The sequence below is a fragment of the Pezoporus flaviventris genome, unplaced genomic scaffold (assembly GCF_033815535.1).
Source record: "Pezoporus flaviventris isolate CSIRO_AGI_PZ_B2104156 unplaced genomic scaffold, CSIRO_AGI_Pfla_v1 ptg000036l, whole genome shotgun sequence".
NCBI classification, from domain to species: domain Eukaryota; kingdom Metazoa; phylum Chordata; class Aves; order Psittaciformes; family Psittacidae; genus Pezoporus; species Pezoporus flaviventris.
Genome location: NW_026892584.1, coordinates 15,456,917 through 15,484,728, shown reverse-complemented (window position 1 = coordinate 15,484,728; position 27,812 = coordinate 15,456,917). Strand labels below are relative to the sequence as shown.

Below are 27,812 nucleotides of genomic sequence, written 5' to 3'. Positions count from 1 at the left end.
GTACACAAGGCCAACTCTCCAATTTATTATGTACTAAGACAGCAAGGAACATGAAAATACTGCTTTAAACTTTGGAAAAAATACTACGGAAGTAAAAGCAAAAGAGCTCGTAGTAACAGATGGTACAGGCAAAACCACAGGTGCATGTAGCAGGTACTGGTGAAGGCAAATGGGGAAGAAAACCCGTCTCTTCATCGTGGCATGAAACATACACATCTACACTAAATTCTGTGTCGTTTAAAAGCGCTAGTAAAAACCAGAGGAAGCGAGCAGTGAATTAACAACACTCGCAAACCTCAGAAGCTCCCGATGCCTATCTCGGTTATGGAAAGCCGCCTGGCCAGCTGTAGCCAAGTGAAACGGCACCGGAGACACGGCAGGTCCGGGCTGCACGCTTGCTGCCGGGAGGCGCCATTTGCCGGGAGTGAGACAGGCCTTAACGGCTTCCCGGAGCTCGTCTCAGCCACGGCCCCTCCCGCACGGCTGCGGTAACTCCGCCGACTGCCAGCAGCCGCGCTCCACGCTCCGGCCGGGCAGAGCCGGGCAGACTCCCCCGCTGCCAATCCCGGGACCGCGGGACCGCGAGGCCCAGTAGAGGCAGCTCCGCCCGCGCGGCTGCAGTTGAAGCGACACAGCCGCCCGCCGCCTCGCAGAGCCATCCCTTCCCGCGGCCGGAAGCGTGCGCCGGAGCCGTACCATCGAGCCAGGCGGGCCGCTCTAGGCGGTTCCGGTGGGCCGGCATGGAGGAGCGGCGGTACCGCTCGGCGTCCGGGGGGCCCATCGCGCTGAGGGCCCGCCAGCACAGCGCCTCCTGCCGGGAGCTGGCGGTGCGCTGCCCCCGCCTGCAGCTCCGCTCGCTCAGCGCCGTCACCTCCGCCGTCTGGCTGGCGGCCTACGGGCTCTTCGTGCTCAGCCAGGTACCGACCGCTCCCCGGGCCGGGCCGGGCCAGGCGGCGCCGCACCGGCCGCTCCCCTTTCCTCCGCCCTTCGGACCTCTCCGCGGCTCAGGCCGCTCCCCTGAGCCCCTGTCCCTCTGCAGTAGCGGGGGCATTCGAGAGGCTGGTGGCAGCGTGTGTCCCCAGAGACCGCCTGCCTGAAGGGAGCCACCCCGCCTTTGCCGAGCTGCTCATGGTACCGAGGGTAGCGAGGGCCGGTGGAAAAGCGATCTCTACGTATGCTGGGCCTCCTCTGTGCCTCGAAGTGGTAGATGGTGGTGAGCATGTGAAAAAGAGAGCTGTGCCAGCCCGAGTCTGAGGGCCCAAGGGCTGCGCGCTGGTTGAATTTGGTGACTTCTCAGATGCCTCTGTTGGTTTGTAGCCTCTTTCCAGACAGGGTAGATGTAGGTATGAGTGTTAAGTGATGCCTGGCACATTCTTTTGAGTCCTGATACCTACTTGGAGAGATGAGCTGGGGGAATCTGGGATAAAGGATATATTGAAGAAGGTGACTCTTAATTGCCAAAGGGAGTTTTCTGAGGGAGCACTGGGCTGGGAGTGTCATCTTGCCCATGTTTCACAGCTGGGGCAGTAAGACCTTGGCAGTGCAGATTTCAAAAGCTGCTGATAAATCGAAAAGCATTAGTTTAGATTCATGATCTGTGACCCATACTTGCAGAGAATGACCAGCTTGTAGACTCAGACCAGTTATCTCCCGATTGAAGTCAGTAGCTTGATCAGAGAAGCTGGTCACTGTGATCAGCACTATGACTGTTTCACTTCAATTTTTTCAATAATCTTTCCCAAGGAATGAAAGCAGAGATTGCAATGTGAGTCAGCTGGCAGGCTTCCAATACAGAAAGATGTTTCACATTTCTCTGGTTGGAAGGGAAGCTGGGCTCAAGTTTTATCTGTTACAAGAACATGTACCCCAGCCAGTAGTTACCACCCACTGGCCTCCTGTGTGGTTTTACACGTGCTCATGCAGCTTGTATGCAAGTGACTGCAGTCCTTCCTTTCTGACAGGAAAGTCTCTCTGTGGATTTCAGTGTCTGTAATTCATGACTGTTTTTTTTTCCCATGACAGACTTTCAGAGAAGTCCTTTATCCTTGTGTTTGAATGTGGCCATGGGTTCTTTATCTCACATGGTGGTACAGGCCCAGCTTGAGTGGTAGGACCATGCAGTTCTTCTGGTCCTTTAGGAAGTACCAGTTATAACTTTGATTTATGGGTACATGGCCTTGAGCTCTCTCAAAACATGTCCCAGAAATAGGTTGTAGTTGCAGACCTTTAGCATTTATTATCACATCTTCAAATGACTCACTGTTGCCTGTAGTTTCAGCAGTTCTATATTATTTTATGTAACAGCAGTCCCAAGACTGAGCATACACAAGATGTTTGTCTTCAGATGAAGCACAGGAGAAGGCAAATGTTCTTCAGATTGATGTTTAAAGCAGGAAGAGAGATGAGGTTTGAACAAGTTTATAGACTTGCAGTTCATAAGAAGAAAGCCACTAGGCCAGTAGTTTTTTTCTAAAAGATTTTCGTTACCCTCTGGGTCTCCACCCTCAGTACTACTTAGCATCTCACAGCACTTCCCTGTCAGTGACATCATCTCTGTAGACTTATGTGTCATACACTGTCATGGATGTAACTACCTGGTTTTGTCTGAGATTTCTGCACTAAATTTACAAGGCAGTAGAATTTGGTCACCGTTTTCAGTTTCAGGTATTATTTCAGACTATACTGTGAAGACTGATTTAAATCTTATTACACATATATCAGCCAGCCAGGTGAATAAAAGGACTCCACCTAAGAAAAATTACCTTGTCACTGAAGCTTTAATATTATAATTTACTATTGCAATATTACTTCTTCTGTGTTCAGTTAATTGTGATACCAGAGCTCTGTCTTTGCTTGGCTTGTGTTACAGAATAGTATGGTGCTTTCTGCTGCTATTTTCATGACACTGATTGGCCTGATCATATACCTGCACTTTGTGAAAATTGACCAGGAATCCCTGTTGGTCATCGGCTCACTCGGCATTCAGGTGACTTCATCCTATGCATCAGGGAAAGAGAGCACAACCTTCATTGAGATGAGTCGTGTGAAGGATGTGGTTATAAATGAAGCTATCCATATGGTAATCATGCACAGTTTTTCTTCTTGTGTATCTGTGGGCACACTCACATCCAGTATATTTTCATGAGCGTGATTAACCGGAACAGTTAAACACAGCACTACTCATAGCTTTACTGACCTGAAGCTTTGCTTCAGATTTCTCTTTTGGTCTCTTATCTGTTTTCTCACCCTTAAAAGAGAACTGAGGCCAAACAAACTCAAAAAATCAAATCCATCCCTTAGATAATGCCACTAACACTGAGCTAGTGGTTTTAGTTCTTTGTGTTATACTGTTTTTACAAATCCTGGTGCCAAACTCCACAAGTAGTCAAGACAGAGATAAGAAGATAGACAACACAGGAGATTATTTTTCCGGTTGCTGGGGTTTTCTGCGAGGCTCTTGTAGAAAAGCAAACCTTACCCTTCCAGCATGTGTGTATTGTTTTCAGGTTAAACATTTAATAGGAAAGAGCACAGGTACAATTTTTTTTTTTTTTATTGATTGAAGGGAGGAAAGCTGTAGATACAAATCTGTAGACTTGACTGTAGCCTGGGGTGATTGGCCTTCAGTGCACTGAGTTGAAACACATCTTTCTGTGATAACACCAGGCACTTTGATAACATTTTCAAACTCCAGTGACTTTGTCTTGTTTGTCCTGTAGCAAAAAGTTATCTACTACTTGTGCATCCTCCTTCAGGACCCTGGAGATCCTCAGGGAGTGTCTGAGGTTGTGCCACTCTTTCAGGTGAGTTTGGCTGAATTGTGCAGAAATCCAGATCTGTTGTCTTTGTGCATGCCAGTTGAAGCTTATCTTTATTCCACTAAAGTAGCTGATTACAGTTGCCTTTCCAGACTAGGCCATCATGGTGGGTGGTGTTAGAAGTCTCATAGAACTACATACCAGAATGTTTTTTGCATCTGCTCTCCATTCGGAGAACGGGGAGCTGTGTCAGTCTGGACCCAACCACAAGCCTGCATGAACTAGGAATCTTTGGCTCACAGTTCAATGTGTAATCTTATGCTCACTGCTACCACCATAACTATGGCACTATGCTGCAGTTGATTTTCTCTCAGCCTAGCATGCCAAAAGTGGTCATAAAACCTTATTGGCATTAGAATGACTGCCCCGTCTCGCCCATTGACAAAGATCACAGTACAAGCTTGTAAGCAATTCACTTAATGTATAATAACTTGTTTGATTTGCCATTACACTCCCCTTTCTCATATCCTACTAACTTGTGCTGACTGTTCCGAATCCCATTTTTGGGATGGATTTTCTTTTTGCATGTACATACCTAACACAACAATGCCCTGATCCTGGAGTGGTGGTAAGTAGCACAGAGGTACCTCACATCTTGGACTGCTGAAGTTTATGGCCCTCTCTATCATTCTTACTTCACCTGCTGCTTGTGGCTGTCATTTTGTAGTCCACATCCAGTTTATGACTAGATACAATCAGTCTCCAGCTAAACACTTACAGATATAAATAGACTATTCCATTTATACTTGCTGCTAACTCAGTCCCACAATTGTAAAGACGTTTATTAACAGTAATACAAATTATTTCACATTTAGTCAAGGGAAAAAAATGGACTTGCTGGGAACCAGCAAGTAATGAACTCCAGAGAGCTGCAATCAGGAAGCTGGTTTTAGTTATACATGCTCTTTTCCAGCTTCAGAGAGACTACCTGGCATTTGTGTAGTTTCTCCTTTCTTTATAGCTCAGTGCTGAACAGTTTTATTTTCATGGAAGTATCTTGGCATTGGTAGCGTTGACTCCACCAGCAGCAGAGGTACAGAGAGAACTGTGTGAGCTTGCACTGGTAATTCTCACTTCAATGTGCAAGTTAGTATGTTACTTAGTTTTGAAGGAGCAGTAATTAGTAACTTTATTGCATCTCCTTGACTGAGTTCGTCTAAGTAAATACAATTTACCATGTCACTGAGCCCAGGAGCACTTCTGTGCTGAACTGACCTATCGTTCTCTTAAGCAACACTTGCAAGGAGAGGTGTTTGATGGACTTTACACAGTAGTGCTGTTTTGGGAGCTCAAAAGTCAGGGGATTATAGGGATTGTGGGACTGGGAAACTTTCACCTTCTTGCTGGTTTTAGTGTGGTCCAGGTTAGAAGTGATAGAAAATCATTATACTTTGACCACCATTGGCTGTTTGTATGAAATGAATTAATGTTGCTAGTTAACCTTCCAGTGTCCTTTTGACAATACTAGCAGAGGCCAAGGGCCAGGTGTCTAAATTCCCTGTTCTGAAGGTAGGTTTTTCAGGGTGAATGTCTTCTAGGAGGGTGGATTGGTGTGTGGAAATCTGCTGTTTGATAGGTCTAGAGGGAGTATGGCCCAATACATGGGTTGATGGGCTGGGAGGTGTGGATGTTCTCCCATGCTGTTACTGTGAGCAGTGAGCTGTGGAAGGGGAAGATTTCTGGTTTGGTGACAGATTCAGGCTAACTGCAGAATGGTGCTGCCTGTTTTGACCCGACAGTTTCAGGGACAGGTCACAGAGCAGGTGTGGATTATGGAATGGCTTTGCATTGCTGTATCAGCAGTTCCACCAAATACCTCTTGGAGTTTGACAGATTATTTCTCAACAAACATGTAAAAGGGAAATCTATTCTTTGACATTGACTTAACATGAGAAAGCTAATCAGCTGCAGATACCTTGCTGTTGCATTCCTTACACATGCATACATATACATATTCTGATAGCTTTAAGTCAGCCATCTCCACATTCCTTTCTCTGCCTGAGAGTCTCACTAGTGGGAAGTTAAAGCTTTCCAGCTCTTTTACAGCCAGTTCAGAGCCTGATCCTTTGTTGTTTCACTTAAATTCTAGAGCTCCAAGCCACGTCTGGACTGCTTGATAGAAGTGTACAAAAGTTGTCAAGAAATCCTGGAGCAGAGGAAGCCAGCTCCACCATCAAATGGAATAAAATAGTAAAAACAATTTAAAACATCAAGGCAGTGAACCTGGAGCAGGACTCGGAGAAACACATGGAAAAGTGACCACAAAACTGCCCTGTGGCTTTTTATATTTACATGAGTGGTGCATAAGTACAGTGATGTTAAGGCTAAAGGCCTGCAGACTCACAGAGTTGTTACAGAAAATGGCAGCTCAGCACAGAAGCGAACCTTGAAATCCTCTGCTCTGAAGACAGGTAATCAGAACTTTTTAGACTCAGACAGAAGTTTTTTTTTTCCTCGCCTCTCCAGGAAAGAGTTATGGGGAAATAAGGCAAAGGGAGGCAAGAATATGAGTCAGATGTTTAGTTTTTTGTGAATCTGAAAATTATGCTTAAATAATAATTTAACCCTCGCCATACTACCAAAAATAGGCTTTTTTGTTTGTTTCTGTTTAACCCTTTGTTTGAAAAAAGCATGTACCACTCTAAATACCAAAGTTGATGTTTGGGCTGGGATAGTAACTTCCTTATACACAGCAGAAATTCAGAAAAAAAAATAACAGAAAATTAAAATATGCTGTTGCACTATATTATGTTTAATGAAATAAACATAGGAGGGCAGACTTTGCTCTCTTTAGGGATTTGCTTGAAAGAGTCCCATGGGAAGGGGCTCTGGAGGTAAGAGGGGTCAAACAAAGCTGATCATAGTCAAGGATCACCACCTCTAAGCTCAAGGACAGTCCGTCCTCATGAGCAGGAAGTCAAGCAGAAATTCCAGTAAGCCTGCAAGGATGAATAAGTTGCTCCTGGTGAAACTCAGGACACAAAAAGGCAGCATACAGAAGCTTGGAAGCTTCTTCCCTGGTGAAAGCAGGGACAGATAACCTTGGAGGAATACAGCAACACCTCCCATGATGCAGTTAGGAAAGCCAAAGCCCACCTGGATTTGAATCTGTTGATGGATGTCAAAGGCAATAAGATGAACTTCTCTAAGTACATAAGTAGACACATTGCTGACTGAGGCAGGGGCATGGTGACACAGGACATGAAACAGAAGTGGCATTAAAAGCACCGCATCAATTGCTCTGAGAATATGAGGAAAATGCATTGGTGAAAATAATGGTAATGACTGTATGAATGAAGTTTCATTGGTCTGTGCTCTCAGGGGTAAGGTTGGGAAATTCTTTGTTGATGAGCTGAAAGTTACTGTAATCTTTAGCTGGTATTTTCCTCTCTTTTTTTTTTCCATGACTCCTTACTAATGTAGCTGAGAATTGAAATTTCAAAACAAGAGCTAAACCAGTGTGTTGGCAGGAGTCTGGTGTCATGCTTAATTTGCAGACAATGCTGTACTATGCTTGTCTACATCCTCTGTAATTAAAACGTGCCACATTCTGTCATGCAATATGGGAGAGAGAAGGTGATTTTTAATTTTTTTTTTTTTTCACGGTACCATGAAGCTTGCAAGACACAGGTTAGCTCATGGCAGGGGAAGCATCCTGGTCGTCCAAGTGAAAGGCAGCAGCTTAGGGGGTGTGCCACTGGCTTTGAGGTAATGTTGTCTAGGTTACTTCATTTTTTATGGTTTTCTTTCTCATAAATACTTCACAATTTGGGGTTGGCCAAATTTTTAATTCCAGTGCTGCTGTAATGTAAGTTGATAGGTCTCTCTGGAGTTAGTGAAGCTGCACCCTGATGCAAACTGTGTTTGGTTGCAAGTCCAGGCAGAACTGCAAAGGATGGGTGTTGGGGCAAGGGCAGAAATCAGCCATTAACAGAGGCAGCAGGCCTTGGGTGCGTGACTGTGGAAATGACCGCGGTAGAGGTCCCTTGACTAAGAACCATGTGGTACACTTGAGCTGCATATGGCTCAGAACATGGTTTGATCAGGTTGTGCTGTTTCATGGGGAGGAGAAATGGTCAAGGCCCTTGATCAGCAGTATGGCAGCAGGAAGATTCACTGAGCCATGGGGAGAACATGTTAGAAAACATTGTCTCAGCAGAGTGGTCAGAGTCTTGGGCTCAAGTGTGCTGGGAACATCGACTATACTGTAAAAGTCCCACAAAGTCCTGAGAATGTGCACTGCAGAAATGATCAAATAGCTGTGTACAGGAGGAAGCCTGAAGATTTTAGATATCTTGTGAAGAAGTGACCATTTTGTGCACAAGGGAGTGTGCTTTAGTTTTCCACTAAAGCTAAGAGATCATAAGCAGAGAGAAACAAGAGTAAGACTAGAGCAGGTTTCCATCAGGTATGTGCCTGGATACCAAACACAATCGTCATCCATTTTTGTTTCCATTTTGTTTACATATTTTGGGTTTTAAAGTAGTTTCTTCATTCTGAGAATAATACAGTTGAATTCGTGATAACTGCATTTTATTAAGAACAAACAGAAATCTCACGATATCTCCCAGCCTTTTACATACACACAGCAGTTAGGAAAACAAAGGCTTTTGTCATCTCATTCTATGCTGCGCAATAGTCATTGCCAGAAGCATTGATTAAAATAAAAATAGTTTACCAAAGAATCACAGAAAATAGGTATCTGTGGAGGATTGGTTGGTTGAAATCAGGTGAGCTATAAATCGTAGAATCATAGAATAGTCAGGGTTGTATGTGCATCCATCTGAGTGGGGTGGTCCCTGAAATACTCAAGTATTAGTGAATATTTTTAAGAAGTAAGAAGAAAAGTATGTCACACTTATCTATTTAAAGTGCAGTTATGGCAGAAAATACTGAGCTTCATGACAGCTCTTGCTTATTCAACACCTTGTTGGCCCCAGTACAAGTCTCTAAGGACAGTAGTGTTAGCACTGTAAGGCAAGTACAGCCTCTGAACTGTTTGCTGGAGACATTTATGCCTTGAGCATCCCCAGCACTGATGGCAGCTCAGCTTGTGTTGACGCCTCTGAACTGTGAGCTGGAGACGTTTATGCCTTGAACATCTTCAGGACTGATGGCAGCACAGCTTATGTTGACGCAGCTTTGTTACTGGTGGGATACAAGCAGCAGGCTGCCAGCAGACCTTCAGGTAGAGGAGGGATTGTCAGGCACAGGTGACTGAGGGAGGAGGAATAATGCTCTCTGTATTCCAACTGATGTGTGTGTGTGAGAGAGAAAATATGTACACAGTCTATCAGGATATACAGTCACTTAAAAGTATCTAAGGAAAAAAAAAGAAAAAAAAGACTAAATACCTTCTCAACATTGTTTTTGGCTCAGAAAGCTTCTACCCTTTTCCAGATCTTCAAGGGATGCTCTTCAAATTCATAACAAGTGGATACATGACAGTATGTGTAAATCAGGTTTGTGTTCATACAATCCTTTCCTGCCATATTGTTTCCACAACCCACTATGGGGTGGTTTTTCTGTGGGATTTTTTTTCTGGTGTGGGTTTGGTTTTGGTAGTTTTTTTTTATGTTACAAAGATGCTGATAAGGGATGGTTTAGAATTACTTTTGTCTGTCCAATGTTCTTCTCTTTTAATTTGTAGCTTTGCACCCATCATAAGCATGAAACAGAAACTTCATGAAGTATCAGCCCTGCTGTGTGCATTAGTTGGATGTTTCAAGGCAGGTGGAAGGGAGTGAAAAAGCTGGTATGGTTGGTTGGTTCATTTGTGAATAGCTTTAGTTTGCTATTGCTGAATTCTTTCTAATGGTTGGATTCACACTGGTTTAATTTGGGAAAGTTGCCCATGAATGCATAATTACCATGAAGTTGCACATGGTACTTTTGAAAGTGCAGTTATTTTAGAATGCTTATCAAAATAGCTGAACTCAAGCCAGGCAGATATAGATTGTTTCAAGAAGAATTGAAAAAAAAAAAAAAAAGTCTTCAGGAAAGGCAGAAGAAAAATACTTGAGTACACATTTGCTGACTATCTCCTCCTTGCTATGGTAGCATGAAGGAAGCAGGAGTTTGAAAGGAGCAGCTTCTGTTAAGTCAGAATGGCAGAGCTGATTTGGAATGATCTGTTCCAGTTACTGAAAGACAGAAAAAGTACAAAATTTGCTTGCCTTGTCTTCCATTGTCTGAGATGATGTGCAGCTTCAAACACACCCTGAAATATCTACAGCAGTGATTGCAGAAAAAGTCTCTGAAAGTCCTTGTCTGATGGTGGAGCACATGACACATTGCAGCAGAGATCTGATGTTCATCTACTGTGTAGAACAGCATCGACTCCCATCGACCCTATAGGAGCTAGGGTATCATCTGACAGTGTTCTAGTCCCAGTCAGTCTGAGTCCTCAATATGCAAAACCAGTAGGTTTCCCCCTTTATTTAAAGTTGAAAATAAATTCTTGAGTACCACTGAACTCTTACTTTATATCTCTATGTCAGGTCTGAAATTACCCTTGACTTGCATCATAATTATTCTTGTCAGTTTAGTTCCTCTTCTCAACAGTGTCTTCGTTCTTTCTCTCTTTCTTTCTTCCTTTCACATCTGGAGCAAGGAATTGGAAAGTTTCTGTCCTCTGAAAACTGAAAATGGCAGTCATCAAAGTGCACAATCGTGCTTGTAAGCAAAGCAGTAAGATCAGGAGATGGAAGAAGAATGGGTGCAAGGAAGTGACTGGAGCACTATGCAGGCAAATTACCTGAGGCATGGTATTTTGGATGGAATGTGGCATGGAAAGGAAACTCCTGCACAGTCCCCTCATTCAGTGTTTTTTTTAAGAAGACATTCTCTACCCACACCGAGGAACTTTGTCTATTATTATGCAAAAAGAATCAGAGCCCACATTAAATTAATGTGTGTAACCAGCAAAATCGTAGCAGTCTGCTATTTGGTACACAGCAGTGGGGAAAAAAAAAAAAACAGAAATCCAAACAAACAAAAAAGCCCCAAACTAATTTGGAATGAGCCCTCAGCGCAGGGTGGGCCCCTTGGTGTTTTGGGGCACGGGAGGAAGAAAGCACCTATTTTCAGTCTCCCAGAGCTTGTTGGCAGGCGTTTTGCTTCGGGAGGGCTGTGTAGAAGATAGGAATGAAGGTGTCGAACAGCAGTTAATATAGCTGGCAATAAGAAGTGTTGCTTCAACAATCTAGGAAAACAGAGAATGATTAACTGTAAGTCAATTAGAGGTAAGAGTGCCCTTTGATTTTTAGAACCTGTTGACTGCTTAACTTTTGCAAATGGCTTCCTCACATGCAATTATTCCATTTTGAAACGACAGTATGTCTAAGAATTAGGTAGAAAAAATCTCCTGATTAAAGGCTCCAGCTTACAGGGACTTACTGAATGCATACAGCTAGTGTGGCAGCCATATGTACCAGTCCTCGGGGCTTGCACAAATTGCCCAGCTGTGATGCTGCCATCTAGAAAGAACAATACTGTTAATGTTGTAATTACCTTTGGAATTGCCATTGTGAAAAGCAGTTTTTCAGTGCTGTTTTTTCCAGAACACCTTTCTTTCATTTGATTGACTACAATCATGAAGTCTTCTCGACAGCCTCCAAAGGTCAGCACAGAGGAATATGAGTAAGAAACCTTCAAGTGCTGTAGACAACAGAGAGTTTGAAAAAGTCATAGTTCTGTAAAAGAAAAAACCGTCACCTTAAACTAATGTTTGCTACATCTGGCAAGAAAACCAGATCTTCAGCAGCAATAGGCAGCGTAAATAATGAGCTTTATAGGTAATAGCTGGTAGGGGAAGCTCAAGTGAGAACGGCATTTCTAGTTTTCTCCTAGCTTGCTCAGTGCCTCTCCTCTTCAGAGCAATAGTCCAAATTTTGTTATATCTCAGATGGTGTTAGTAAAGCACGTATCACTGAGATTTTGCAAGATGTCTGCGCGTTTACTGCCCATTAATGAGGCAGTTAGCTGTTTCATGAAACCCTACCTTGCACTGTAGCTGTAATTTTCCTTTGTTTATGTAGCGTTCAAACATAGTACTGACTTCCCTCATCTCTGACTTCTACAAATTAACTTCTGGATCCACTTGAAGTTAAAGACAAACTTTCAGTGGACTCAAGGGGCTATTTTTCTGTGGGAGGTAAGTTATTTTGCTTCAGTGTTCCTCACCCATACCATAGTGTTATAATCCAGTATGCTGATACCATCTTCGTTCACAGCTATCCAGACTGGAGAGTCTTCTAATGAGGAAGGCAAAATAGGCTAGAGAGAAAGAAAATTAATTTAGATATTTTTTGACCACCACATAAATATGTTTCTGACATAAATCTTGGGGTTTAATGATAAAGTGAAGATGAGAGAGAATCCTGTAGGCTTACTGGTCTGACCTGGTTTAATTTTTAAGAGGATTTTTCTCAAAAACTGGAATAACTTTCAGATTTATGTAGAATTTTGGGACTACTGGCACAAGAGATGCAATGATAATGATGGCTTGAGATTCATTAAATTCCACCAGTGTAGTTAAAGCTGAAGCAAGTGCTAGGATAGAGCAATAAAACAGCAGTTTTGCTCTGCCCTGATGCTTGTACTGCTTTCATCAGGCAGGCACACAGTGAAGTCGGTTGGTTTCTGTAATACCAGTACACCCAGTACCATCACATCAAAGCAGTCTTCTTTCTTGCAGATTTTGACAAATATGCATCAATTATCTGCTAAAGATAAAGATTGTTATGGCCAATGACATCAGTCTTCCCTGGGAATGTGCTATTACTTGGGCTAATGCCATAGTCTTTGCTGTTCAGCTATTGAAAAGTTATAAAATATGTCAATCATCAGAAAGATCAACATTATTTAAACTCTATGTGGAACTATTCTATATTCCAGTTCTTCTGTGGTAACCTCAAGGACAAGTAACATTTTCTGCTTTTACTCCTGACAGTGGAAATAACTGTCTTTTTTAAAACTTCTTGTATATTTATTCAAGAGGTCCCTTTCATCCTTAGACTTTATTCCATAACAACAGTGGCTTTGACTTCAAAGCAAGAGACATGTAACCATGAACAAGATTTATCTCAAGCTTTCAACAGAGGAGGTTTCTGCTTGGTTGGGAAGACAGTTGATGCCAAAACAATTTTTCAGAGAGCCATTATGTGCTAAAACATCAATTCAGGCAAGGGCATTAGGTACAGATCCTGAGGGATGGAACAAGCTACTGGGAGAAGCACGCCCTCCAGCTGTCCTTAGCTCTCCTACTGATGCCTGTGGCTTGGCAGCTTACCCAATACATGCTTGTTTTTCTTTCTGCAACAGGACATTAGCACTGCTTGACTCTAGTGTGGCAAGGAAAGCTACACCAGCTCTCTGTGTCAAGTAGACAACAGGACTGAAAGTATCCATTCTTCTTTTAGCTAGCATCAGCTGCTGGGTGTGATTTACGGGGGACTCTCCCTTCCACTCCCCCAGTGGTATGTAAATAGTATTTTTTAAACTATCACTGCAGCCTTGATGACCAGGGAAATTCCAGCTTTGGCAAGGTTTATAAGGAGAGCTAGTACCCTGTATAATGATCAGCTGATGCAGTCAGGGAACCTTCAGTATTTATTTACTGAATACTAGCAAACCCTAGTGTTTAGAATATATTTCTCTTCCTTCTTTCTAAAGTGGCACCTTCTTTCTGGTATGTGGTACCAGACCTGATCATTCAGACCAGAGTCTTGTTCATTTTTTGTTCCTTCCGGAAGAAGCAGCACTTTTAACTGGTGTAAACAGAGACCATAGATACAGCTCTACTCAGTTCACTCTCAGGAACAGAAAAAAACATGTTCTAGTTACCTTAGCAGCAAATATTTTGGTTCCAAAGAAAGGCCATTTGCGGGCCACTGTCAAATAAATTCGAATGCATTCTGGTGGAGAGCATCCCTGCAGCACCATCCACTTTGTTGCCAACTTGTCAGCCAGTTGCCTTACAGAAGCCAAGACACAAGACAGCATTATTTACTAATGTCTTCCAAGGAAAGGTGAGTCAAATATAATAGTTGATAAATGTACCTCTTATTCCAAAAAGGCCATTCTACACAGCATTAAGGACAGGGCTTTTAGCACTGACAGTTATGAGGGTTGCACAACCTCAGTTTATTTTAGCGTTTTCTCTTCTTCCATCATTATTTTACTACTAGTATACTGTAATACCCAGGAATCCCAGTCACATATGGGTTGCTCACTGGTGTATATATTAAACACCTGTAGCTACAAACACTCAGGCAGCTGTTACAGTAAAATCCTGTCCAGATTATCTTCACATTCAATTATACTCTCACTTTAACATCCTAACTTGTCTGTAGTATGCTGTATGTGGATTGGCAATATATTAATGCACTCTTGATTTGGCTCAATAGGGATGGTTTGGCAGCTATCTTGCTACATGCAAATGAAATTGCTTCCAAAAGGAGGAAATCATGTTAGTTCCATCACTGCATCCCTAAGTAGCTTTGGATCTGTAAGATGACTGTTCTCTCTCTTTAAAACAGTTAGCTGGCATCCATGGCAGCATCTGAATTATGTACTTGAGTACTGGAGGTCTCTGCATTGTGTGTGAGAATTCCTAAGACAGAACGTCAAAAAGCCCTGCCAGAGTATGTTCTACCAGAATTACTGCATGGCCTGAAGCAGCCCGTATGTGCTGGCTTTATGGCTGGTTGCAAATGTTTGGCATCTCGATACAGTTGACACTTGGGGGAAGGGTAAAACAAAAATTCAGAAACAGAATTCATCTTACACTTAGGATGGGGTTTGTTGGAACTGAGATGCCCGACTTGGAAGTGAAAGGCTTAAACTTCTTGTCTAAGGGAAAATTAGTTGGTGATTTGGCTCTTTTTATAACAGTTAACTGCTATTTTCTTTTAAAGGAACCTTTTCCTGACACTTGGTGGTTAAGTTTCTACATCAAATAATCTTCACAGGGATCCTTCAAACTTCTTAAAGACAGAATTTTGCAAATAAAATTTGTTTTCAGTGCAAAGTATAGAAGAAGCAACAGTTTACCTGAGCTGTTCCGAAGTAATGTTTTGCTTGTAGCATTTGGGGTAGAACTTATCTAAGACCTGGTGGAGAAGGTGCTGCATTTTCCATTGTGATGTTCCCCCGGGACTTGAAGATCCTGGTCGATCCAAGTCGCCATATTCCACCTAAGACAACATTATAGTTTGTAGTGTAACAGAACTATGGGGGTGGGGAGTACAGGATGGGGTAGTGCAGTAGAACATTCCATGAATTCCCATACTGATAACTCCTGTGTCTATTAGTCATGCCAAAAGACGCCATTAGGCTGGGGAATTTTGTCTGCAGCATTTACCATAGTAAATGTATACAACAGAGCAACTACTGAGACATGACTGCCCAGGGAATTCTTTACTTATCTAAGACAATGAAGCAAGATCTTGTTTCAGCTACTTACTGTAGGGAGACACTTCTGTATAACTGCTAAGCTTTTGGGGTTATTTTCAATTGGCCAATTAGAACAACTGTGTGTTTCTAGTTTGGACAATATTCCCAGCTTCTTCATCTCAGTTTACACTTTTAATAAATGACACAACCAGTTTCAGCAAAGTAAGAAACTATTATCCTGCTTATCATGCCCACAACCCATACTGTGTTTTTTATCTGATAAAAAGCTAACGAAAGCCTGGAGATCTAATGGAGGATCCTACCTGATGCTCTTCCTAAGGGGCTATTGGCAGTATAAGAGGAAAAATTTTTACTATTAATAGAATTTTAGTAGTGATACCATTTCCATATCTCTACTAAGGCACTACTAATTGGAGCAGTACTGGGGATACTCCAGCCATATTTTTCTTCAAAAAGAAGGAAAAAAACTCCGTATTTTTCTTCAGAAAGAAAGGAGAGACACTCCTATAGCACATTTCTCTACAGCAAGAGGTGTTCTAGCAACATACATAAGCTGGTATAATGTGTTTGGCATGGTACATCTCAGACTATGTTTGGTAAAAAAAAAACCAAAACAACAAACACTTCTGATGTAAAAGACAGCTGCTTAGTCAAAGACATTCAGTGCACAGCTGAAGTCCATGGAAGACAAAAGAGAGGATTTCTGCCCATAACCATACTCACCTGAGCCATCAGAGCCACCATTTCCAGAGCTAATTCCTTATTAACAGGAAACCTTCCATTGGCTATTTCATTGCTGACTTGGAAGGCCAGCAGCAGCCGCTCACGGTCTGTCTCACCTTTGGCCTGGCTTCGAAAATACAGCCTAAAACATAGAGAGGATTGTGAAGATAGAAAGATATTGTGAACTGAAAGTAGAGGTGGAAACTTTAATCAAGGTGAGTAAAAAATAAGAGTGATTTTTTTTCTTTGCCCTCTTTCTCCAGGGGTACTGGAACAGAGATTTGGAAGCTGAGATGCTTCCCTTACGAACAAGATCTGGGCAAGGAGACTCAAACATGCTTTCTATCTTTGGAAGCCATTTGAATTCTGTAAGCCAGTCACTTCAAGATAGGGAAGCCTTATTAAACACAGGTAAATTGGTGTCGATTCATCCCCTTCAAGCACAGACAGGCAATATTTAAACTATGGTCTTCTCTGCTTATCGCAGAATACAGAGCTACCTCTGCTTTACATGTATAAACTTCTACATAGAGGTCTTACAGACTTGTAATTTTTACCAGCTTTGGTTTGAGCACTTACACTACTATTCTTATTTTAAAAAGTCTTCAGTTTGCTTCAGCAGGAAGAAGATGACCAATTAGCAGCCTTTATTTCAAAAATTGAGGAATCATTCTTGTAAGTGAAAGCTTCCGACTGTTTTTATTCCCTTCACGCATGCAATTCTTTGACCCAGTATAGTAAGATGACTAGTGGAGGTTGAAGACACCAGCTTGGGGAATGCTTCTAGAACCTCATGCATGCCTATTTACAGAACACACAATCTAATTCAATTATCAATTTAAAGCTGCATCTTTATATTCCACTACCGTGGAATATATACTACATGTATACTACATATACTCCACAACATAGTACTATATGTATCCCACAACATAACACAATATAATCATTCCAGTGGGTCAGTTTATTTTCATTTTAAGATTAACACCACCATTAGGACCATATTGACCTTACACGTCTTATTAGAGTTCCTGGTGTTAGAACAGCCCAACCTTGGAAAGACCTTATTAAAACATCCTTGTGTCCAGCCTAGGCACATTCCAGTCCAACAAAATACCACAAAGTTTCATCCCTGAAATAAATACTGTCTTCTGGGTCAAAAGCAATAACTTCTGCTTCCACCTCTGTTATACTGAAGGTGACGGAAATCTCTTTCCACCATTACAATCAACAAGATCTTCATACGTTGTCCTGGGTTCAGCAGTAGCAGTCATTTTTCTCCTTCTTAGTACCTGGTGCAGTGCTGTGCTTTTGACTTTCAGCCTGGGAACAGCGCTGATAACACCGATGTTCTTAGTTGTTGCACAGTAATGTTTACTCTGACCAAGGACTTTCTGAGTCTCATGCTCTACCAGGGAGGAGGGGAAGACGGGAGGAAGCAGAAACAGGACACCTGACCCAAATTAGCCAAAGAGGTATTCCATACCACAGCACATCATGCCCAGTATATAAACTGGGGGCAGTTACCCAGAAGGGCTAGAGCACTGCTCGGGTAGGGCTAGGTATTGGTCAGCGGGTGGTGAGCGGTTGTATTCTCTTCCCTTGTTATTTCCTTTATCATTATTATTACTGATGGCAGCAGCAGTGGTTTGTGTTATACCTTAGTTACTGGACTGTTCTTATCTCAACCTGTGGGAGTTACATTTTTTTGATTCTCCTCCCCATCCCTTCAGGAACCGGGGGGAGGAAAAGGGGGGAGTGAGCGAGCGGCTGCGTGGTTCTGGGTTGGCAGCTGGGCTTAAACCACAACATACATTCAATACAGAACTTTATCTCTTTTTGGTTTTTGGGTGGTCTTTGTTTTGCCTGAAAAGAGAATTCACATGCAGAAAGCCATTCCTTGTTCTTGTATACAGCTCTCCATTCACTACAATTCAGAATTCATGTCTGTGTTATAAATGATGAACTTGTTCCAATTTTTGGTTTAGATCTTTGTCTCGTACTTCTCTACCATCTCTCATCATCTAACTTGTAACATTTCTTTCTTTATAAAGTCTGGGCACTGCTGCTACGTGTCTCTTCTACAGCTCAAGCTATTTAGAGTATTGTTCTTATATCTTTTTCATCTTTGTGATTCTTCACTTAATTGCAAGTTTCAGCATATTTGTTTTCACTGGTGATTTTTCCCTCAGGTCTCTCCTCCTCTCACCTAACACACATTATTTAATTACACTTTAGGATCTATGCAAATTAAATTGTGCCAAGTATATCTTACTGTGCTACAGCTACTTCTTAACTCATTTTAAGTCTCTTCTGCTATTGCAAAGTGGTTTTGGTTTTACTTCTAGGCCATATGCCTTCTTTTATACATGTACTACACACAAAAGTCATCACATCTCATGTAGGATTTGAACCCATCTTAACTTAAAAGTTTTGGCACTAACAGTACTATAAATTACTGGACATCTACAGTGATATATGCAGTCTAGAAATGTTTGATTAATAGCAGTAGTGAGAGCAACCAACAAAGCACAGTACCTGTTCTTATAGGTCAACTTCACAATTCTTGTGCCACCTTCATATTTCCCAGGATGCAGTTCTTTTAAGGCTTGTTCCCATTTAGAAATGACATCACAGATCTTTAAATAAAATATTATGGAGAAAGGAAAGATAAACTAAGGTGAAATGTATAGTCAAGGCTTGAGGGGAAAGTACGTGGAAAAGGTATTGTGGAACACAGAAGATAAACAGACTGGATCAGCATAAACAACCAAAAGTGACAAGCAATTCCTTTTTCTATTACACAGTATGTAATAATTAAAGCATTCCAATTGAAAACTCCAGCTCTAATCTGCAGGGAACCATGTGAAAATGAATTCTGATCTCCTAGCAATCCTGTGGTTATGTCTATATTAGCATGTAGCAAAGCCCAGGAGGAGATCTGCACAGTGAAACACCTAAGACTCTATGCCCGAGTGTATGAGTTTCAAAGTGTTTTCCTTTAGACTATCTTCAGTCTGATCAAATGGCCTGAAAGCTTCCTACTATGTTGGATCACATCTTCTAGTTCATGCTTCATGTAAAAAGAATCCATTTCATACTTTCTGAAGTTGCCCCTTGATGTGAATCAAAGCATGGTTAACAGGAATGATTGGTAGGTTTGCTTCAGAGTGCCCCCCTGAGCCAAACTAAAGGACTAATATATCTTCTGCATAGCAACTGTCTACATGCATGGCTAAACCAAACACTTTTGGATGTGAATGTCCAAATTTTGGGAACATTTGGTCCTAGATTCCAGCTTTGTAACTCAGACGTATTTTTAGTAATAGCATGGTTGATTTCTTTGGTTTCATTCAGCTCCTACTGATTATTCCATTCCTTTTACAAGTTGCCTAATAAAGGCCACAACTTCTCTTTTGATAGCATCTCAATAAAAGGAATGTGAACATAATAAGCCACATGAAATACATAATCAGATATGCTAATCCTCTCTTAAGAAGCTACTGAGGTTGCCTTTGCAAGTAAATAATAACCAGTTAATATCCTGTAAAAGTGATGTCTTTGATCATCTCAACTCCTCCATTTACTCTAATATCTCCTCTCTCCAAACAGTTGTTCAGCTACCAGAAAAGCTCCAGATTATCTGACCTGTATCAGGCCATAAAAGAGAAATATATCATTTGGCACCCCCTGTGGCAGTGTCCTCTTTCAACCATCTAATTTAAAGTTACTGGTATCTTCTCCCTCTGTTGCCCAATGTGAAATTTTATGCTGTGTAAAATGATGTTCCTTACAGGTATCAGGGACTCTTCAAAGTTGTCACTTTGAATGTGACAACAAATGTTATCAGTATGACATCCATATGACAAATCATTCTCCCAGATTTGTTCCAAAATCTGATGTGTCTCATTCCTGCTAGCCTGCTCACTTAAGGCAGTCATCCACAGTGTGGGTAAAAATCTCCATATGAAACACAAATGCTAATACTCTATTTGCTTTCCTTTTCTCTTGATGTGAGCCACTCCTCTCTTTTTTTAAAGTGAAGGCTTAATCAGTAAAGAGCTTTCTTCCCTAAGTACACCCATTGACAATGAAAGCTTTATTTATCAGGAGATAGCAAGGAGATACTTCATAAATATAAATACAATATATGGGATTTATATAGATATGCCAAGAGATTCACAGCCTAACATAAATTTGTCTCAATTAGAAATGTCACATTTGATGTTAGTTGTGATACCTGACCATGCTAGCTAGCTCAGTCATGTTTTAATTTTGTAGTCAAGACAAATTAAAACTTGTATTTGTGCTAAAATCTAAGCTGACTTTTCAAAAAATGACCAATTTATCACCTACTAAACAGAATATGCTTCATCTTAACTAGTTTCTCAGACTAGACATATAATTATAGAATCACAGAATCATTTAGGTTGGAAAAAACCTTTAAGATCATTGACTCCAAGTGTTAACTGAGCACTGACAAGTCCACCACTAAACCACATCCCTAAGCACCACATCTACACATCTTTTAAATACTTCCAGGGATGGTAACTCAACCACTTCCCTGGACAGCCTGTTCCAGTGCTTGACAACACTTTTGCTGAAAATTTTTTTTCCTAATATCCAGACTAAACCTCCTCTGTTGAAACTTGAGGTAATATCCTCTCGTCCTATCACTTGTTACTTGGGAAAAGAGACTGACCCCCACCTCACTACAACCTCCTTTCAGGTAGTCATAAGAAAGCACTAAGGTCTCCCTTCAGCCTCCTCTTCTTCAGACTAAGCAACCCTAGTTCCTCCAACTCTTCCATGTAAGACTTGTGCTGTATGTAAACCCTTCACCAGCTTATTGCCCTCTTCTGGACATGCTCCAACGCCTCAATGTATTTCTTGTGGTGAAGGGCCCAGAACTGAACACAGTGTTTGAGGTGTCGCCTCACCAGTGCTGAATACAAGGGGATGATTGCTCCCCTGGCCCTGCTGGCCAGAGTTTTTGATACAGGCCGGGATGCTGTTGGCCTTCTTGGCTGCCTGGGCACAAGTTGGCTCATGTTCAGCCAGCTGTCAACCAGTACACACCCAGATCTTTTTCTGCCAGGCAGCTCTTCAAAGCTGTGTGCTGGATGTAGCAGAGGGGAAAAAAAAATTACCTTCATGTTACCCTGCAGACAATGTTCCAAATTTCTGCCAGAAGGATCATCTGTGAACAGAGAAAATCCCATGTGGGATGGTTTCCTCATTCCTGTCTCCTGGTTCAGTCGCTGGATGAATTCATCGACTGTTGAGGAACCATCAAAACCTACAACCTGCAATGAAAGAGGAGTCGGTTGATGATAGCTTTCAAGAAACATGACATTGATGGATATCACAACTACTGAAGCCTGGTTTCCTACAGAGTGGTGTCTGAGGATTGACTGCCAGCTCCAGTGACAGCACTTGCATATTGTCTCCTCTCACACTGCATTCCTTCTCATACTGTGAAACTTGTGACATCTCTCCCTTTTCCCCAGCTACCTTTTCTTCCTATGACCTGTAAAGCTGAGGCTGGATTCCCTTCATTTTCTGAGGAAAAATGGCTAAAATGGCAAGAAGGAGAAACAGCATCTATCTCCCAGCATCTGATACATACAACACCATGGTTTCACCCACATGAAGGAGGCAGGTTATGATACAGGCCTCTAGTGCCTGGAAGAAAGGCAGCTGTGGTGGCTCACCTGGTAGGTTCCGCTCATGAAGTGCACTGGGATGCTGAAGGGGAGTGAATGGTGGTAGGGATTTCTCAGCAGGATGGACACAATCTCCATCCGGGAGGGCTTGGCTTCTCGCTCACCAGTCTGCACAGTGCGGTCTACTGATCTCTGGCAGTAGATGGCATACTTGCCTATTTCACTTCTAGGTGAAGATGTGGAGAAAAGCCACAGACATGCTTTAAATGCCATGTCCTCTTCATTTCCCATGCCATGACAAAGAATTCCTCGGTCAGGCTTTTGCTCAAGCAAAGATACATCTCTATGCAGACATCCTCATTCATCTCAACAGACTAACAGCTCGAGTGAAAAGCTACAAAACAAACCCCAACTCCAAGGATCTGTAAAATTAAGGTAGACAGTGGACTTTCTAGGAAGTGCAAGAGCACTCTCTGCTCCTAGGTGGACTGGGCATAGTACAGGAATACCCTCTTCTGTACCCTGTTGCCATCATAGTATCCATTAAATCAAGACCAGTTTACCCTCCAACTCGTCGTCATACCAGCAGAACTGAGTTACTATCATGTCAAGTCCTGGTAAGTATTAATAATAAGTTGTAATGCATTGGTCTCACAGGATTATATAAATTGTGTTTATCAACTTACATAGTTATAAAAATTCTAAGTTTCCATGTATTAATCCTACCTGCCAATCAAGAGACTCAGAGATTCAAAGCAAGCTCAGGTTTGTTGGTAGTTCAATACAGCACTGGGATAGTTACTGATATGATCAGTTTACTGTCTACTGACAAAAGAGCTGCAATGAACAGCACCAAAAGGATATAAGTGTCTCTAAAGCCAGGCACTTACACCTTTTGCAAAAATGTTTACAATGCATATACTGAATAAGTTCTGAAATTGAAGGATTTATATGAATTCATAACTGTGCTATCACTTTGCAGGGGAAATTAACTTCATTCAAGATGCCTTCAGAAGCTCAGTACATGATTAAATCTCCAGTTAAATCCCTCCAAGCAATATGGAAGTCAGGAGCTCTAGAGTCTTATTCGTATTTTATATATTGCTCACCTCCCCAGTAATTCATTTACACAATTTTCAAGTTGAGAATCTTGCTTTGATAAGAAGCTGTTGTGTCTGGCTTCCAAATGCTCCTGAGCCTTGCGTCTTCTAACCTAGAACTGTACCCCACTGTTCTTCCTCTCTTAGAGACCAGATATATACTCTAAGGTCACCTTTCATGACAAACAGTAGTTAGAATATCTAGTGTAAACCTAGACCAGAGGCATCACGCAGTGTAAACATTCTAGTGTACTGTTTGCTGTATGAAACAGCGGAAGACTATCTATTTAACTGGTCAAGAAACAGCCATACCTGCTCCACCTAAGAGATTCAAGTCTAAAGCTAGGCAGAAGGACCTAAGTCCTATTTAGCAACTGCTCTAAATATAACCTAAACTGATGAATATAAGCACAGTTTGCTGTTATTTCTGTATGCTTTGATGTGTTATTTTTTTCCAGGCCCTAATATTGTTTCATAGCTGGATTGTATACATACATTTCCTCTTTGCTTCTACTTAAAGTTTATTTGTTATAAAGGTACTCTGAGGCTAAGAACCTGGCAGACCATCAGCATAGTAATGCTTGAAACTGATGCAAACCAATTTCACAGAGCCCAGCTCATCCTTATGAAATTTAATAGTCCCTAACAGTAGAGTAGCTCCACTGCTGAGTTTGTGAGAATGGGCTCCTTTGAAGAGCTGGTAATGAACAAATTTTTTAGTGCTGTTTTCTAGTACTAGCCAAAAGATCCCCAACAGGTTGCCTTAGCCAGCGGAGAGAGAGCCCAAACATCAAGGAGTACCTGATATTTGTATTTCTGCACCTGAGAAGACATAGCAAATGTGAGGCAGCATATGAGAAAATAGAATAAAACTTGATAGGAGGAGTACAGAGATATCCTTTGCAATACCTGACTTTCAACTGAATTCCAAAGAAGACTGGTAATTGAACAGGAATATTTGTTTGAAATGAAACCACTCTTTTACTTATGTCTTAGCAACAGTATATTGTTGCAACAATTAGACATCTCCAGCTGTGACCTCCCAACCAAGGGCACAGGGAGACTTGCTGAAGACCAGATCACCATGGAAACAAAGAGCACAGCATGAATACGGGGAAACAACTTCTGCCTTACAGTAGATCTTGCACTGTTTTCTTATAAGGAAAGTGTTAGATGCCAAAGAGGTAACAGAAAACAGTACTAGCATATATTTCAGGTTTGTTAATTTTTCCTACTTTTTATAATATTCTCTGCCTCACTTCTGTCAGTATGCCTACTAACCTGGCAGCAGAGTGTAATTACCTAAAATTCTAATAGTTCATTCTAAATAATTACTTTGGTTTTTCTGTTAATAAAAGAAAGAATCTGCATCAGCAAAAAAAAAAACAAACCAACCAACTCCCTGCGTAGCTCTAGTTATATCTGCAGAAAGTTCTTTTGCTAGTAGTATAAGTCGCTCAGTTTTGTGAAATAGCTTAATATAAGCGACAAAATAATGTGAATGACTGAAAGGGCACCATACTGTTTGGAAGCTTCTGTTCCCTCCCTCAACTTACTGTTGCAGGTGTGTGTTACAAAATTGCTTCTATCTTTATTCACAGTGAATGCAAAAGGCAATCAGCTTAGCAGAATAAAATGCTCTTACAGTCTTTACCTGGGGTCAGCATGTCGCTGCAAGTGCTGTTTGATGTACCAGAGGAAGTGATGTTGAGGCAGGAATAGAGGAGCACATAAAGCCAGGAGTTGCCAGCACTGTGAACATAAAACTGGACATCACTCTTGTTCTGTACTTCTTGCCTGTTGTCTTTCAGAGAATACTGCAACCAAAATGTTGGATGGTACCTAACGCTTTTGGGAGAGACCATTTTAGACATGTGGTTCAAAATGCTTCAAAGGGAAGTGATGGTCAGAGGACGGACTGTTCTTTTTAAATTTTTTTCCATATTTGTAACTGCAGATCATAGCAAAGAATACATTGGTGAATTTTTATTTAAATTAGACCCATTATTGTTCAGCCAGATTTTATTTTCTCATTTGAGTTGGGAATATTATAATCAAGTATGTACATTCATGCTGCAACTTACTCATTTACCCAGTAATTATAGTGCAAAAATCAGAGTTCATGCTTAATAGTAGTATTAATGATTTGCATGCTGTTAATTAAAATGGAAATAAAAATTAATACCATGTGACAATTATAGCTAGCCAACATGAGCTATGAATTTTGATTCTGAATATGGTCCAAATAGATCATTTGCAACTGGTAAATGGTTAAATTCAAACTAAAATTTATTTTGCAAGTAGGTTACATTTGCGATGTTTTTCTTCACACATAAGCGCTGAGATTCTCTTTCCTCCAACACACCTTTAGCATTAGCACAGTTTTATGGGAACCAGTCTCATGGCTGATTATTAAAAATATGGCATTAAATAAAAAACATTTGCAGAGTGGAAGTGACAAAAGGGAAACTGACCTGAATGACTGAGTGGTTCTGGGGTTGTCGGCAGCTGGTCTGTTTAACAAGCTGACAGTAAATTTCATTCTGCAGCTCAGTATGTGTCAAACAGACCTGCAGTGCTGTCTGGGCGAGTGACACGTGGTAATCAATAGAGGGTGCCTCCACAGGGACATTGATGAACAGCTGACAGGACTGTAAAAGGGTGGAAATTAGTCAACGGAATACAGCCATTCTTCTCTGGTACTTTCCAGACCAGGTTCTCCAGATGTATTACAATTAAATCTAAATAACCTTGAGAGGAGGGAGGAGAATAAGCACTTCATTCCCATCCTTCTCTTTTAGTTGTGGTAACTAGAAAATTCCTTCAACCTCCACCAGCCTGAGGAGCTCACAAGTCAGCGAGAGACTTGAGGGGAAAGTGTACTTCCTGTCTTCCATGCCTGTGCTTTACCTTGCTAAGACTGTCCAGTCTTACTGTTGATCTTACACTTAGAGAATGTAAAAATCAAATCTCCAGTGGCTTCACCATTGATCTTACTGACACAACTGAGTTTGCTAGTAAATTGTTTCTGTTTCCTTCAATTCAACTATTAGAGAGGAAAGGGGAATATATATAGCTAACTTTGAAGTGTAAAGCCTATGGGGGATATTGCTTCTAAACCTAGGTTCCCTACAAGTAAAAGTTAAACCTCCAGAGGATCAATGACACCTAATACCTAACTGTCCTATTATAACTAAATGACCCAACAGGCTTGTCTAAAGCAACCAATGACGGCAGTAACTGTTGTGACAAACAACAGGAGCAAAAAATGTTGCTGTCCCAACAACAGAGCAAAATAATTGAAACCCATCAATGTCTGTTTAAATACCTTAAAAAGTTTCAGAGCTTCAGTCTGTAGAGCCTCTGAAGGCAGAGTGGTGAGGGATGTCTGCAACCCATCTTTACTGTAGCACAACATAGGATGTTTCCACAGAGGACAATCTGAGGTAGCAGATGGGCAAAAAATGCTGGGTCAGAAAGAGCAGACAGATAACAGTGTCCACATTGAAAAGGAGCCCTGATGAAATGGCAAAGAACCTAAGAAAGTAGTAATGAGATAGGCCACATTTATCTTTGGTGCCACTTCACTGACTTCAGCAAAGCCTGCCATGAACAGGGAGTCACCAGCAGTATTAGCCATCAGAAGTATTGCCATTTTCAATCCTGCTATGTCAGAGCTTCTCATCAGCTAGATTCTAGTGAGAAACTGCTCAGCTCTGCATTCAATCAGGAGACACAAACTCTGCCAGAGCAGCTGCCTGTAATTGGGATCTGTGTTAGTGCAAGTCACTATTCAACAGTAAGCAAGGTTCACATACAGCTCAGGAATATGAGTGTGTAGGAAAAGAGTATAAAGTACAAATGCATGTTAATACACATTTGAGAACATGGTGCATAAACATACATGAATGAGAAAGTATCAAAGATGATGAGGAACAGATATGCATGAATGTAGGTGTGAGGGCTTACATGTGCAGACAGAGGAACAGACGTGAAGGCCAATGTGCATGAAGAGAAGAACAGTGTGCATGAGTATATTTAGAGAAGAGAGCATGTGTTTGTATGGTCAAGATTCCCAGGAATGGAAAATCAGGACTGACAATAACAGGAAGAATTAAAACCCCAGTTCTTTAATCTAATTTGAATTTATGTTACAGACATTTCAGATGCTTTGATACATTATGTGACAATGTGATGGACTTATCTAGTTTCACTACAATACCTGTATCCTCTCTGGAGATGTTATTATGGAACTATAGGAGAGGGACACTAGATCACACGTTGTTTTACTGCGAATCTCCTTCTTTCAGCTTTGGTTGGATTAAAACTGGGAATTGAAGTTACCTTTCCTTACACTTTGCTACCATGGAAAAGAGTTTGTGGTTTCTACTTACTAGGGTCTCCCTCTGCGTCCAATAGTTTTCCAATGAGTCGTTCATATGATGTGCCCACTGTGGCACTACTGCTACCAGCTGCTACAGTCAGATGGTACAGCCAGGTATTCTAGGCATAAAGATGAAAACAGTACAGGTCAATTTCTGTTTTCTATAAAGAGGTTCAGTCTGTACACCCCATTTGTTCACTGATACCAAAAAGTCTCTCTTTTCAAACAGACTGCATTTTATACCTTCTCCTGTTTGGTGCGAATGAGTAAGTATGTGGGACTCTGGTCCTGTGGGTGAATCACCAATGTACAGTGAGATGAGACAAGTCCTCCACCAGTGGCTTCATAATCTTCATCAGAGTCACAGGAACGGTCTACTTCTTCCACTTTGGACTCACGCATAAGCAGATGTCCTAGGGGACACTGTAAGGAGGAGAAGCAGTTAGATAAATGCAGCTAATCTCCCACCATGGACAGGGAACACTGGGAAAGAAAACCCAGGTCAAAATGTTAGCAGTTCTGTAAAATGTAAGGAATAAACTATAATTCAGTGTTTAACTAATGTAATTATATAATCTTGCATTTCTATAGGATCTCTTTCATCAACTAAAGTACTTACAAGCTATGTTACTATTTCTATTATTTTTCTTGGGAGACCATCTAGAGGTCAGAATGAGAATATGCAAATAAAGAGGTGGCCTTT

General features: G+C 41.5%; 2 protein-coding genes across 9 annotated transcripts in view; one reads left to right on the top strand and one right to left on the bottom strand.

Moving 5' to 3' along the window:
• The first annotated feature begins 544 nt into the window (after positions 1–544).
• PIGH (phosphatidylinositol glycan anchor biosynthesis class H) lies at positions 545–27,468 on the top strand. Of its 4 annotated transcripts, none has more exons than XR_009745098.1 (5): positions 545–917; positions 2,870–3,079; positions 3,720–3,803; positions 5,908–6,229; positions 27,339–27,468. XR_009745098.1 is itself a non-coding variant. In XM_061463304.1 (4 exons), the coding sequence occupies exons 1-4, from the start codon at positions 741–743 to the stop codon at positions 6,007–6,009; spliced, it is 573 nt and encodes a 190-aa protein (XP_061319288.1). In that variant the 5' UTR covers positions 545–740; the 3' UTR covers positions 6,010–7,374. The 4 variants fall into 4 exon arrangements, 1 of the variants encoding a protein (XP_061319288.1); XR_009745100.1 differs by lacking the exon at positions 27,339–27,468 and adding an exon at positions 24,539–25,206; XR_009745099.1 differs by lacking the exon at positions 27,339–27,468 and adding an exon at positions 10,432–10,549.
• Positions 10,242–27,812, bottom strand: part of PLEKHH1 (pleckstrin homology, MyTH4 and FERM domain containing H1) — a 51,329-nt gene continuing 33,758 nt past the window's right edge. For all 5 annotated transcript variants that reach the window (XM_061463300.1, XM_061463299.1, XM_061463298.1 and 2 more), the window contains 14 exons: positions 27,353–27,532; positions 27,120–27,228; positions 26,054–26,166; positions 25,200–25,376; positions 24,380–24,477; positions 21,674–21,851; positions 21,110–21,265; positions 18,498–18,598; positions 15,960–16,101; positions 14,874–15,016; positions 13,665–13,794; positions 12,009–12,095; positions 11,331–11,477; positions 10,242–11,022 (listed from right to left, as the gene is read on the bottom strand). In XM_061463300.1, the coding sequence (XP_061319284.1) occupies positions 10,846–11,022; positions 11,331–11,477; positions 12,009–12,095; positions 13,665–13,794; positions 14,874–15,016; positions 15,960–16,101; positions 18,498–18,598; positions 21,110–21,265; positions 21,674–21,851; positions 24,380–24,477; positions 25,200–25,376; positions 26,054–26,166; positions 27,120–27,228; positions 27,353–27,532 (1,938 nt within the window). In that variant the 3' untranslated portion in view covers positions 10,242–10,845. The remainder of the gene's footprint in view (positions 11,023–11,330; positions 11,478–12,008; positions 12,096–13,664; positions 13,795–14,873; positions 15,017–15,959; positions 16,102–18,497; positions 18,599–21,109; positions 21,266–21,673; positions 21,852–24,379; positions 24,478–25,199; positions 25,377–26,053; positions 26,167–27,119; positions 27,229–27,352; positions 27,533–27,812) is intronic.

Bases quoted from the DNA above. Each gene is read 5' to 3' on its own strand.
- PIGH (XM_061463304.1), top strand. From the start codon at position 741: ATGGAGGAGCGGCGGTACCGCTCGGCGTCCGGGGGGCCCATCGCGCTG. The intron at 3,080-3,719 runs GTAATCATGCAC...TTTGTCCTGTAG, and splicing joins TAAATGAAGCTATCCATATG to CAAAAAGTTATCTACTACTT. The intron at 3,804-5,907 runs GTGAGTTTGGCT...CTTAAATTCTAG, and splicing joins AGGTTGTGCCACTCTTTCAG to AGCTCCAAGCCACGTCTGGA.